Below are 12,134 nucleotides of genomic sequence, written 5' to 3'. Positions count from 1 at the left end.
CGTTTGGATTCTTATTCTGTTTAAATATATGAGGTTTTCTGTATGTGGACATTTCGGATGTGAAATTCTAGTGAATGGAGATGGATTGAGTCACTTTTTCTGAAATGTGTACTTGCAGCTCTGAAAAACCTGCTTGAGGAGGAGCTGGTTCTCTGACCTCTCTAGAGGCCATGTAAATGAAAGAAGTAAGAGTTAAGTGACTTAAAGTGTAATTCTTTGCATACCGTTGTTGATGCTAAAAACACGTAGTAGTGTTGCTGGTTAAGTGCAGAGTTTGCACTATCAGGTACACAAATACCATTACAGTTCTTTCAGAGTCAGGCAAGCTTTGATTCAAAGTATGCAGCTTGTTTATGGTTCAGGGAATAAAATGGTGTCAACACCTTCTGGAGAGTCTGTAAATCAGACCTTCATTATCTTCTTGACCAAATGATTTCATTTTGTCTGAGTAAGTGTAAGAGTAAGAAAATTCACTGCTGTGTAGTGTTGGATACTGAAGGTTTTCCATCTTAGATGAGCTCTTACTGTCTCCTGCTTTGGAGTATCCTGTAAACTACCTCACAGGAAATGCTGGTGTCTTGTGATATTGGAGCTCATTTTTATCTGCTTCTGGGGAGGTTGTGCTACAGAAGAGATGGAAGTATTAGTGCACATGTGGAATTAATCCAGATTGAGTAAAAAATAAAACAAATCCCAAAGAATATATTAATTAAAGTAGCTGTTAGGAACTTTTAACTCCTTTTAGTAGCTTTAAGTAGCGTTATCATCAGGGAAAATTTTTTGCCAACTTATCATTAACTTCAAAGCCATTCAGTTTTAATAATTCACAGCAAAACTCCCAATGCATCTCAGCAGATCTGTTGATATAAAAATAATATACAAGCCCCCATTTTGTTAACAGTTTCCTGATGTTTTTTAGAGAAAAACTTCAGTATATTCCTGTGCCACAGAAGGGAGATGGATGAGAAGCTTATTAAACATAGCTTGTTTTGTTACAATCGTCTGGTCTTTGAAAAATGCCATGTTCTGATGAAACATTGTCTGTTTTCTTTCACCAGTCCTTTTCTTCCACTTAAAATTGAGATTTGCAGCAGAAGATATTCCTTTTATCATTCATCTGAGAACCTTTCAAGGTGGAAAAGTATTTATGTAGCTGTCAGCAAACAGATCTGATTATACCTGATTTGTTGAACCTGAGATTGTTGAAAAACTCTGATAAACAGGAGTCTTGATTGATGGCAAAGAGCAGAACAAAACTCTTCTCACAGTTACAATCTTAGGTGCTATAAAGCTCTTAATACTTCACATTTATTTTTTGAAGTATAACTTGTTTTAAATTTGCTCTTGATTTAAATAAATGGGAGGGTGTTAAATGGAGGCCAAAACAATATTATTTATTGTACATGAGTGGCAAAGAATGTTGGGGAGTGTTTCTTTTCTTAGCTAACGCTTAATAATACTCACTCCTTCCAAATATAGAAGCTTTAATTTTGACTTTCAGTCAAACAGAAGTTGGTAGAAATGAGGCTCACTCATTCTGGCCCACTTGAGGCGAGGACAGTTCTTGCTCTGGTTTTGAAGGGACAGAAATTGTCCAAACAAGTCTTCATGGCTAAGGGCTCTGAAGCTTCAAATATCTTGATTAAGGATGTGAAGAGCATATATAGGATGATATGCATTTTAAAGAATGATTTCTGATTTCTGCTCTGCAGGAATTCCTTCCCTTACCTAGGGTTTGTCCTTTGCCTCACAGCCAGATACATGAAGGAAAACACTGATGCATTTTTTTCAGGTGTGAATTTGCACTCTTGAATTTAATTAGTCCTTTGGGTATTAGAACTCTTGTGCTAAATCCCACAGGAATGAATATGAAAATCTAGTGATTAGTTAGTAATTAAGTTAGTACAACTTCAGCAAATTACCATTAAGAATTGATTAGGCTGCAACAGGGCACTCAGTAATTAATGACTGCATAAGAACTATTAACACTGTACGAATGAAGCGTGCAAGTTCTAGGTGATCCTGTAGGAAAAATAATACAGCAGAAAAATTACAGCATTTTTTTGTGCATAGGCCTGGAAAAGTGATAAACACTGCATGCAGCCACTTCATTAGCATTGCTACAGGTTTTGCTCTCCTGAAATCCTTCACTTGAACAAGCAGTTGCCATTTTTCAAATAAGACCAAATCCTTTTGATGCTTAAATCATCAGAGTTTCATTTCATTCATTAGTAGACTAATTTATTTAAAGATTTATTTCATTAATCTTAATGTGCAGTAGTCAGGGGGAAAGCTCTGATTGCTTTTTCTTTGTTTCTCAGTTACTCTATGTAATGTCCTCTAAGGTCATGGTGTGTAAAAGTAGTGATGTAAGGAAAAGGAAAATAGTTTTCTGAAAATGCTGGTATCTAAGGAACTGTGAAACTATGGGAGGGGACAGAATCATATATTAAGAAGGAAGACAAAGCATTGGAAGCAAAGGAACTAGGGTTTCAAGAAAGGAAGTGAAGAGAGATTGTGGACATGGTGAAAAAGCAGTGACAGGCAAATTGGACATTGGAAATACATGAGATAACACATAGGTTATCTTCATTCTCGTCTTTATAAAGTACAAAAACATTTTTGCCTTTGTTTTTTCACTGACAGGAGATATTGCTGAATTATGACTGTTGGTCTTCCACACCACTCAAGATACAGCAAATGGAAAATGTTTGCACATCTGCTGGAGACAGACATTTATTTCATGTCCTGTTTAACTTTTTTGCACACTAGCAGATAATGCAGCACTTTTAAGTTTCTGTGCTTTCTTGTTATGCCTGTGGTATTTTAGATATCTTTTTTTAATTAAAGTTTTAGTACATTTTCACCATTATATTTTAATAAAGCACCAGCCAAAAGCGTAGAATTGGAGAACAGTTAGGACTGGAAAAGACCTTAAGATTGGAAAGGACCATGGGCAGGGACACCTAACACTAAACCATGTCAAACCGAGGCTCTGTCAAGCCTGGCCTTGAACACTGCCAGAGATGGATCATTCACAACTTCCCTGGGCAACCCACTGCAGTGCCTCACCACCCTTACAGTAAAGAATTTCTTCCTTATATCCAATCCGAACTTCCCCTGTTTAAGTTTCAACCCGTTACCTCTTGTCCTATCAAACGGTTGCTTTCTGGGCTGCGAGCAAATACTGAATCCGGCTCATGTTCATTTTCTCATCAACCAATGCCCCCAGGTCCTTCTCCTTGGGCTGCTCTGAATCTCTTCTCTGCCCAACCTGTAGCTGTGCCTGGGATTGCTCTGATCCAGGTGTAGGACCTTGCACTTGGCATGGTTAAACTCCATGAGGTTGGCATCAGCCCACCTCACAAGTGTGTCAAGGTCCCTCTGGATGGCATTCCTTCCCTCTAGCGTATAAACTGAACCACACAGCTTGGTGTCATCGGCAAACTTGCTGAGGGCACACTCAATTCTATTGTCCATGTCAGCAACAGAGATGTTGAACAAGACCTGACCCAACACAGATCCCTGAGAAACACCACTTGATACTGGTCTCCAGTATCTTAATTGTTAATAATTATATAATAATCATAATTATTAAGCACATTTTTGAGTTTGGGATTCATTAATTACTTTTTAATTATCATTTGAGAGCTGTAACATATTTTTAAACTCCTGATAATGTGTAGGTCTTGTAGCTAGAACTTTATACTAGACACATTCTGTTTCTAAACCATGAAGAACATACCTGCAATTGAAATGAAGCTCTTTATTATTATTTCTCAGTGTGTGGGTTGTGTCATGGGAAAAAGTGGGAAGAGTGTCTTGGAGAGATTACCTGTCTGCCGTGTTCACATGGGTGTTATATAAGGCATGTGATGTAATTCAGATTGGCTGCAGATCTGTGTTTTGTCTTTATGTCTTGTAGACAGGTTTTTCCATTGTTCATGTTGTATACATTTCTGCCTTGGTTGCCATACTTGCTTACATGTTCTGGCAAGGCATAGAGGAAGGTGTGCAAGAGAGAGGACTATAGTCAGAAGAAACAGGTTTTTTTATTTAATTATTAAGAATATGCTTAAAATATAAAGCAAAATAGAAATACTTTGATAAGCAGTAAATGCTTCCAGTGACTGTGCCGTACCGTATTGAACCTGTGAAATACGTAAATACATGTGTCTTTATGATGTGGTTGGGTGGGAGCAGCCTGTGGATACACTTTCTTCTTTTTCTGGGGGTTTTTGAATCACCTTCCATCTAGCCCTTCTAGATTTCCTCCATCCCAAGTATCTGTTGGGATGCAAGTGATGAGAGAGGATGGAAAAAGCTCTTCCAGGACTTCTCTGGTTGTTGCACAATTGAACATTGAAATTTAAAGGAAAATATCTAGGTATTACAGTCATCAAGAAAGTTTTTTGGGAAAGAAAGTGTCTCAGGTGCACTGAGGCACTTTATTTCAAACAATCCTCATGAGGTTTTGTATCTGAAGTCACCTGGTGACCAGTGTTATTTGACAGAATTTAGGAAGAATAGCTTTACATCACCTAATTCACCATCCCTTAGCATCATTGTGTGTATTGGCCAGTGCTTTGTTCAAATTCATATATTCTAAATCCACCACTTATGCATTCTGTGGCTATGTCTCCCATTTATCATTGTGATATGAACCTTAAATTCACTTAAATTCAGAAGCTCTACCTTAGTGACTGTGTTTCTGCTGTTTCCTTTAGGATGTGCGTTTACAATCTCACAAACCTTTCATTATGTGAATTTTTGTATAATGTTTTCCCCAGACTTCTCTTAAGTTAATCTCTTTGGCTTGGCTTTCCCAGTACCTGAGAATTCCATATGAACTGCCAGGGAGGGAAAAAGGAGGTGGAAAAAGGGCAGCAACACATTTGCAAGAAGAATAAGGTTAAAATTTCACTTCTCCGTTTTCCTCTCCTTATTAAGATTCCTGCTTTTCCTTATCAGGCTCCTAAAAAACTCTCGATACATTTTGGCCAATGATAAGTCACCAGAGTCATGCTGTTGGAAGGAATAGGGTATTGGATGGAATTTATACTTTTATGAACAGCTTTTTTCTTGCGCATTTTTGCTGTCCTGCCAGACTTGCCTCACGCAGGATAAATTCCTTTGAACTTAAGTGAGGTCCATGGTGAATTTATAGGCCAAATCATCATGTATAATCTTTAAGAGTTTCCTTTTAACTTCTGCAACAGCAGGGCAATCATTCTTAAGGCAGGTACATTAAATTATAAGAAAGTCAATTGAAGCTGTGAGTGTAAAAAGTCTTCCAGAACTCTTCCAGAATGTACAGCTGTCTGAGTTGTCATATCATGGTCGTTCACACCTTTGGAATTTCAAGTGCAGCTATGAATTGGAAATTAAATTAATGATGTAACCTTTTTTTCCCCCCATTACAGATTGACCAACTGAAACAAGAACTCTCAAAGAAAGAATCAGAACTTCTTGCCTTACAAACTAAGCTTGAAACCCTTAGCAATCAGAATTCAGATTGCAAGCAACACATTGAAGTGCTTAAAGAGTCACTTACTGCCAAAGAACAGAGAGCTGCCATACTTCAGACAGAGGTATTGTTTCTTCTAATCGTGAAATACAGTAGAAATATTTAGTTAATAACGTGTCAAGGTGATGATGTGTTTGTTGCAAGTCTGTGTGGAAGGCAATTTGTTAAAGAGCAATGAAATAATTTTAAACCCTTAAAATGCCAATATATTTGTTATATATTTTTTTGGTAGTACACCAGCTCTCATTCTAGAAACACCTATGATTGCGTTTTAAGAAAACGTGCCTAATTCTCACTGCCTTCAATGGGGGAAGCTGGGCCTTAGTGTCTTGATTGCTGTGATTTCATTCCTTGTTTCTTCATCTGTTAGTTGTCTTGAATTTGCCTTTTGGTTACTCTGTCTTGCTGCTTCTTTGGTGCTGTGTATTTCTGGTCTGAAGAGTGAAGCTACTGAGGTACTTTGAAGGGATCTATTGAAGGGTGCATGATACTAATCTGTGTGGTGTTGTTTTGTTGTTTTAGGGCAGGGTATTAGTTATGTATCTATCTACAAAGTCAGATGATAAAAATATGGGTGATGGAGTACCCCTGAGATGGTTGTCATGTTTGATAGAATGTGTGAATCCAGTGTTAACAATATTGTCCATTTTTTTCTTTTCTTGGGCTTTTAAGAAAAATTATGGGCTGGAGCACTTGATACTGATTAGACTGATTCCTCTTATAACTTCTTAATTTCATTTTTAATGTGTGTACCCCTTTAAAGAAACAAAAATACCTGTAGAATTCATTCATGCAGTGCAAATAGTTTCCATTCACAATGAATAGAAGCATTTCTATTCAGAAAGAGAAGTATGTTCTATAAAGTATACAGGAATCTTACAGAATGGTTCAAATTTCTGGCTAGCAAAGTTCTAGAAGAAAAGAACTAGATTAAACTATTATTGTCATGAAGCAGGAAATAAATATTTCTGAGACTCTGATTATCAGTCTCTGCTCTATGTCTTACCCTCTTCACATTAGCAGATACAGATGAAATCTTGGCATTTCCAGTTTGTGTTTAATGGGCCAGCCAGCATATGTATATAATAGAAAATAATCATAATAGAGCAAGGGTAAAAACTCCAGCAATTTTGGCAGATCTCAATCAAGCATCTGAGTTGTAAAGATTATGTATTTTTAATCTCTATCTGTGCAAATCTGTTTTGCTAGGTTTGTATTAATTGCCATGCTGCTGAGGATAGTGATGAATTCCATTGGCTCTCCATTAATTTGATTTCCTAATTCTTTATCAGATGCCTATGTATTTAAGGCATTAGTCTTATGGCTGATGGATGGGCCATAGTAACCTTAACAAGTGAAAGGAGAGTGCTCTTGATGAAGGGCTGCTGGGATTGTGTTCCTAGTGGAGGACCAGTTGGTTCCAGACAGGTTTTCAATTCCTCTTCCCAGTTTCTACATAAGGCAGTTCAGCTCAAGCCTTTTACATGAAGCAGTTAAAATTACCTGTAATTGCCTGTTGGTGTGCAGGTGACAATTGGTTGTATTGTGGCTGCTTGTTGTTAGTCTCCCAGGGAAACCAAATGAAAAATTAATGTTAAAATTGACAGAGAGGTAGTTTGATAGAAGGAATGCTCTGTAATAGCAGAGAATGAATCCCTTTTGTTCGGTCTGATATGATGTTATTTGTGATATATGAAGATAGGTGGGTTATTGCAGATAAGAGACTTAAAAATGAATCAAAACAACTCATAGACATCCTCACAGTATATCTGGGTTCTAGACAGCTTAGGCTGTCTCTGCATCAACTTGCTAAATCACTTGAGCCTGAATTTGGTTGTGTGAGAATCTTCAGAAATTGTGGGGTTTATTTCATAGGCTTTGATAATCCCATTATGTTACATCAATAACTTCATTTTCCTCAAAATTCCTTCTATTTACTTTTAAAAGGTAGCAGGACGGGGTATGCTCTTATATGCACCATTTACCTATAGGCAGAGACTTTAAACTTCTGTTAAACTTTGAATTATGTCAGTGAATTACGTGATCTTGAAATACTTTAATAGCATTCCTACTTTGGGCAGTATTAATTATATCCCATTTTTTATCTGTTGAAGATGCACTGAATATTTTTTTACTTTCCTGTACTTGATGGTGGAGATGTAGTGCATCTCAAATCCGCTTAAAAGGATCTTTTATGTAGTAGCAATACAGCACACTGTGTATGCATTAGTTTCTCAAACCAGGAGTTATCAGGAAAAAACAGTACTTTTGTTATTTTAAAGCCTCAAGGTTGCTGTAGGCATGTCACAGTCTACAACTTTCTATCTGAAAGATTGCATTTCCAGGGGTTAGAAATGAAGAGCTGGGGTTATTATATAGCATTGAGGCTCACAAAGGATGTGTTTAGTCTGAACATACTTTCCATGGCTTTTGAATAGACTTTGAATCAAGAGCTCCTTCAAGCTACTGACCTATCCAGTCTTGTCTCCTGGAATAAAGTCTTATAGGAGCTTTCAGCTAGCCATAAGAAATACACTTGTATAACCAAGCAGAATTGTCATAAACTGCTGTGTAACTATGTGAAGATGTTACTTGCTTTCTCTGATGATCATGAAAACAAGTGACAGATCTCTGCATTCAAACAGTCTCATAGATTAGAAAATGAGATTATCCAAGGCATGCTCTAATCATATTCTGTTGTTAACATTATTGTTACATAATGTTGAGACCTACAGGGTTCCAGCGCATTCCTTACCAGCCTGTTGTATGCAAGGGAGTTTTTTCTGGTTAGAAATGATTGCCAGGATGTCTCCTCCACCAACTATTATGTTTCAGCTTCCAGACTGGGGGTGCAGTTTATTAAAGAGGGAGCCTGTTAAACTGTGGGTGTTCTGGAGAAATGTGCAGAATGGAGCTCTGAGGAACCCAGGCTGAACAGAGGCTGAATTTGTAGTTTGTGACATTTACTCCTCTAGGCCAAAGTCTTTGCTGCTTATCAATATTTAGACAAAATCAGAAAGAATGTGTCCTTAACATAAGCAACAAGAAAACATCTCGGTGAAAACTAATAACTAAGGCTATAGACCACTTATTGGATGCCATAAGTTTGAGGGGTTTTAGAGTTGATCTTGTTCCTGGCGTTAGTCATAAGATGGTTGAAAACAGGCTGTTTGTGGTGTTTGCACTTACTCAGGATGGAAATGCCTCCTTTTTCTCTCATTTCTTTGCTTGCTTATTTGCCCTTCATGTATTTCGACTTACCAGGCAGCCAGTATGTGCCAATAGGAATTGTTTTGTTTGTTTCATTGTATGCTTCGCTGTACGTTTCAGTTAACAAATTCATGCCTTTAGGCCACATTCTCCTGTTACATCCTGTAAAACTAAATGTGATGCAGCAAGACAGGAAAATTAGAGTAAAGTTTCTATGAACTCTGTTTGTATCTATTCTTAGTTTTACAGGGACACTTTTTGTAACCACTTTGCAAATATCAGCTTCGTATAACTCAAGTGTCTGTCTTCAGTAGTCAGAAATATCCTGTCTTTCAAAAGGGCCTTTTAGATTTCCACTTAATCTTTAGAGGAGTAGAGGGAATGTTTGTCTTATGGGAATGTTTGCTGCAAATGTTACATTGCGTTATGTGTGAGACTGAATAACAGCAGAGGCCACTGATGTTTTGTTTCTGGTATATATATTCAGCTGTGTTAAATTAAATACCAAAACAACAACAAATCAATAGCTCCTCTAATGAAGCTCATACTTTTCCTGCAGAAAATACAGTCCATGCAACAAGAGACCCATGATAAGATAGAGGGGCTTTCTATGCACTAAACCCAGCATCCTTCTTAATGAATACCTGAAAATCATAGAATCATAGTTAATGTTGGAAAGGACCTTCACATAGTCTGGTTCCAATGCCCATGGGCAGGGACACCTCACACTAAACCATGTCACACATGTCCAACCTGGCCTTGAACACCGACAGAGATGGAGCATTCACAGCCTCCCTGGGCAACCCACTGCAGTGCATCACCACCCTAACAGTAAAGAACTTCTTCCTTATATCCAAACTAAACTTCCCCTGTTTAAGTTTTAACCCATTACCTCTTGTCCTGTCACTACAGTCCCTAATGAATAGTCCCTCCCCAGCATCCTTATAAGGCCCCTTCAGATACTGGAAGGCTGCTATGAGGTCTCCATGCAGCCTTCTCTTCTCCAGGCTGAACAGCCCCAACTTTCTCAGCCTGTCTTCATACAGGAGGTGCTCCAGTCCCTGATCATCCTCGTGGCCTCCTCTGGACTTGTTCCAACAGTTCCATGTCCTTTTAATGTTGAGGACACCAGAACTGCACACAATGCTCCAAGTGAGGTCTGACAAGAGCAGAGTAGAGGGGCAGGATCACCTCCTTTGACCTGCTGGTCACGCTCCTTTTGATGCAGCCCAGAATACGGTTGCTTTTTGGGCTGTAAGCACACACTGCAGCTCATGTTCATTTTCTCATCAATCAACACCCCCAAGTCCTTCTCCTCAGGGCTGCTCAAATATCTTCTCTGCCCAACCTGTAGCTGTGCCTGGGATTGCTCCGACCCTGGTGTAGAACCTTGCACTTGTCATGGTTAAACTCCATGAGGTTGGCATCAACCCACCTCACAAGTGTGTCAAGGTCCCTCTGGATGGCATTCCTTCCCTCCAGCGTGTCAACAGAACCACACAGCTTGGTGTCATCGGCAAACTTGCTGAGGGCACACTCAATCCCACTGTCCATGTCACTGACAAAGATGTTAAACAAGACCGGTCCCAACACCGATCCCTGAGGAACACCACTTGTTACAGGTCTCCAGCTGGACATTGAACCGTTGACCACAACTCTTTGCGTGTGGCCATCCAGGCAGTCCTTTATGAAAATGAGCAAGTGTTGTTTACGTGGTAGTCAAGCAAGTGATCTGCCAATATAAATTGATGAGGAATAAAGAACTGCTTTGCCAGCAGGGCCCTCTCTGAGACCTGGGGTTTGAGCTGATTAAGCTAATGCTAGACTGTGCTGTGGTAGCAATCCAGCAATGTTTCTAGACATAGCAAGTTTCATTCTCTCCACCTGGGGATTAGGAAAATGTTTTGTTTGCTTAGAGCAACTCTATCTTCTATCTAGAGGCCTCAGGTCTTATCTAAAGGGAGGGCAGTGGCTTCCAGCAGCAGATGGGAAAGCAGCTGCAGGGAGATGAAGGGTGAATGGCAGTCCTCCAGCAGGTGGGAATCATTATGCAAGGAATTTTGTGCTGTACAAGCTATTCTTGGTCGTTCCCAGATGAGTAAAGTTAATAACATTTTGGCCTGCATTAAACCCACTCCTTTCTTCCTGCAGAATTCATGGAGAAAAGAGTGTGCTGTATTTGTATATAGGATTACCTGAGTAAGCTGTACTGCAAGAGATACCTGTGCCATTTCCCAATGGAGCCAAGAAACCACCAGAGCTCTGATTTTTCTCCATTGCTAACTGTTGGGGAGTGGTGTGACTGTTCCCTGCCTTGCTACCTAATGAGTCAGTAATGCTATATGTTTTCATCGCTCATAGAATTTTTGAGACAAAAATTGCAGAATAGGAGATCTCTTCCTTGAATGGCTATGATGGCATCAGTAATATGGTAAAGTCCATTTTAATTGCTAATTTGGGAAATGTGTCTTTCTGAAGTGCTGAGTTTGATTCTCTGTGGGAACTAGTGTTATGATGATGAAAGTGAGGTGTGGTAGCACCTAGATGTGGTGGGATCTGAGCACCTGTGACTGTTAACAGTACACAGAATCACAGAATCAGGTAGAATCAGTAGAGTCAACTAGACTTTTAAGATCATCAAGTCCAGCCTTTACCAGAGGACTGCCAAGTCCACTACTGATACTGCCCCTTGAGAAAGGCAGAGGAGGAGGAAGCCAACCAAGGAGCCTGGAGTTTCCCAGTCCAGAGAAGTGTCACCTTTATTGTGCTGGTAGAGGGGGATTGCAGTGGTCACTCAGAGATGAAACGTGGTTGGTCCCACTGAGGTGTCCAGGCCATGTTTTGGGAATCTGGGCCCGATGTTGCAAGTGGGAGTTGTCTCGTGCCCACGTGGGCCTAGCAGGGATGGAGCTGCTGCCACTTCCCAGTGCTGTGGAGTCGGAGGATGCTGCCGATGGCCGATGCCTGTTGGTTCTGGGGTGATGGTGGCCCCCCTTTCGCCACACACAAAGCAGACCTGGAAAGAGCAGAGCAGCCGCCATCAGCGGCAGCCTCACGGTCTCCACAGCCAGACCCACACATTGGGGCAGGGTGCAGGATGTGGCCCAGCTGGACCACAGGCCACAGATCCAGCTGGCAGAGCAGGGTCCTGTGCTGGAGCTGCTGGGAGCAAGACTTCTGTCCCAGAGCTGGGTGGGAAGGCTGGGATTGTGTTCTTGGTGTCTGGGCTAAGCTCCCGCAGACCTCTGCTGGCATGAATCACCAGGGGCTGTTCAGCCTGGAGAAGAGAAGGCTGCGTGGAGACCTCATAGCAGCTTCCAGTATCTGAAGGGGCCTACAGGGATGCTGGGGAGGGACTATTCATTAGGGACTGTAGTGATAGGACAAGGGGTAATGG

The 12,134-nt window shown here is 40.2% G+C and overlaps 1 protein-coding gene across 1 annotated transcript in view; it reads left to right on the top strand.

Moving 5' to 3' along the window:
• ERC2 (ELKS/RAB6-interacting/CAST family member 2) overlaps positions 1–12,134 on the top strand; it is a 339,531-nt gene that overhangs the window by 100,300 nt on the left and 227,097 nt on the right. Inside the window, exon 6 of the mRNA XM_031046076.2 lies at positions 5,424–5,591. Coding sequence (XP_030901936.2) covers positions 5,424–5,591 — 168 coding nt within the window. The remainder of the gene's footprint in view (positions 1–5,423; positions 5,592–12,134) is intronic.

This window comes from Melopsittacus undulatus, chromosome 9 (assembly GCF_012275295.1).
Source record: "Melopsittacus undulatus isolate bMelUnd1 chromosome 9, bMelUnd1.mat.Z, whole genome shotgun sequence".
Lineage (NCBI taxonomy): Eukaryota > Metazoa > Chordata > Aves > Psittaciformes > Psittaculidae > Melopsittacus > Melopsittacus undulatus.
This window is presented reverse-complemented; position numbering and strand designations above follow the sequence as displayed.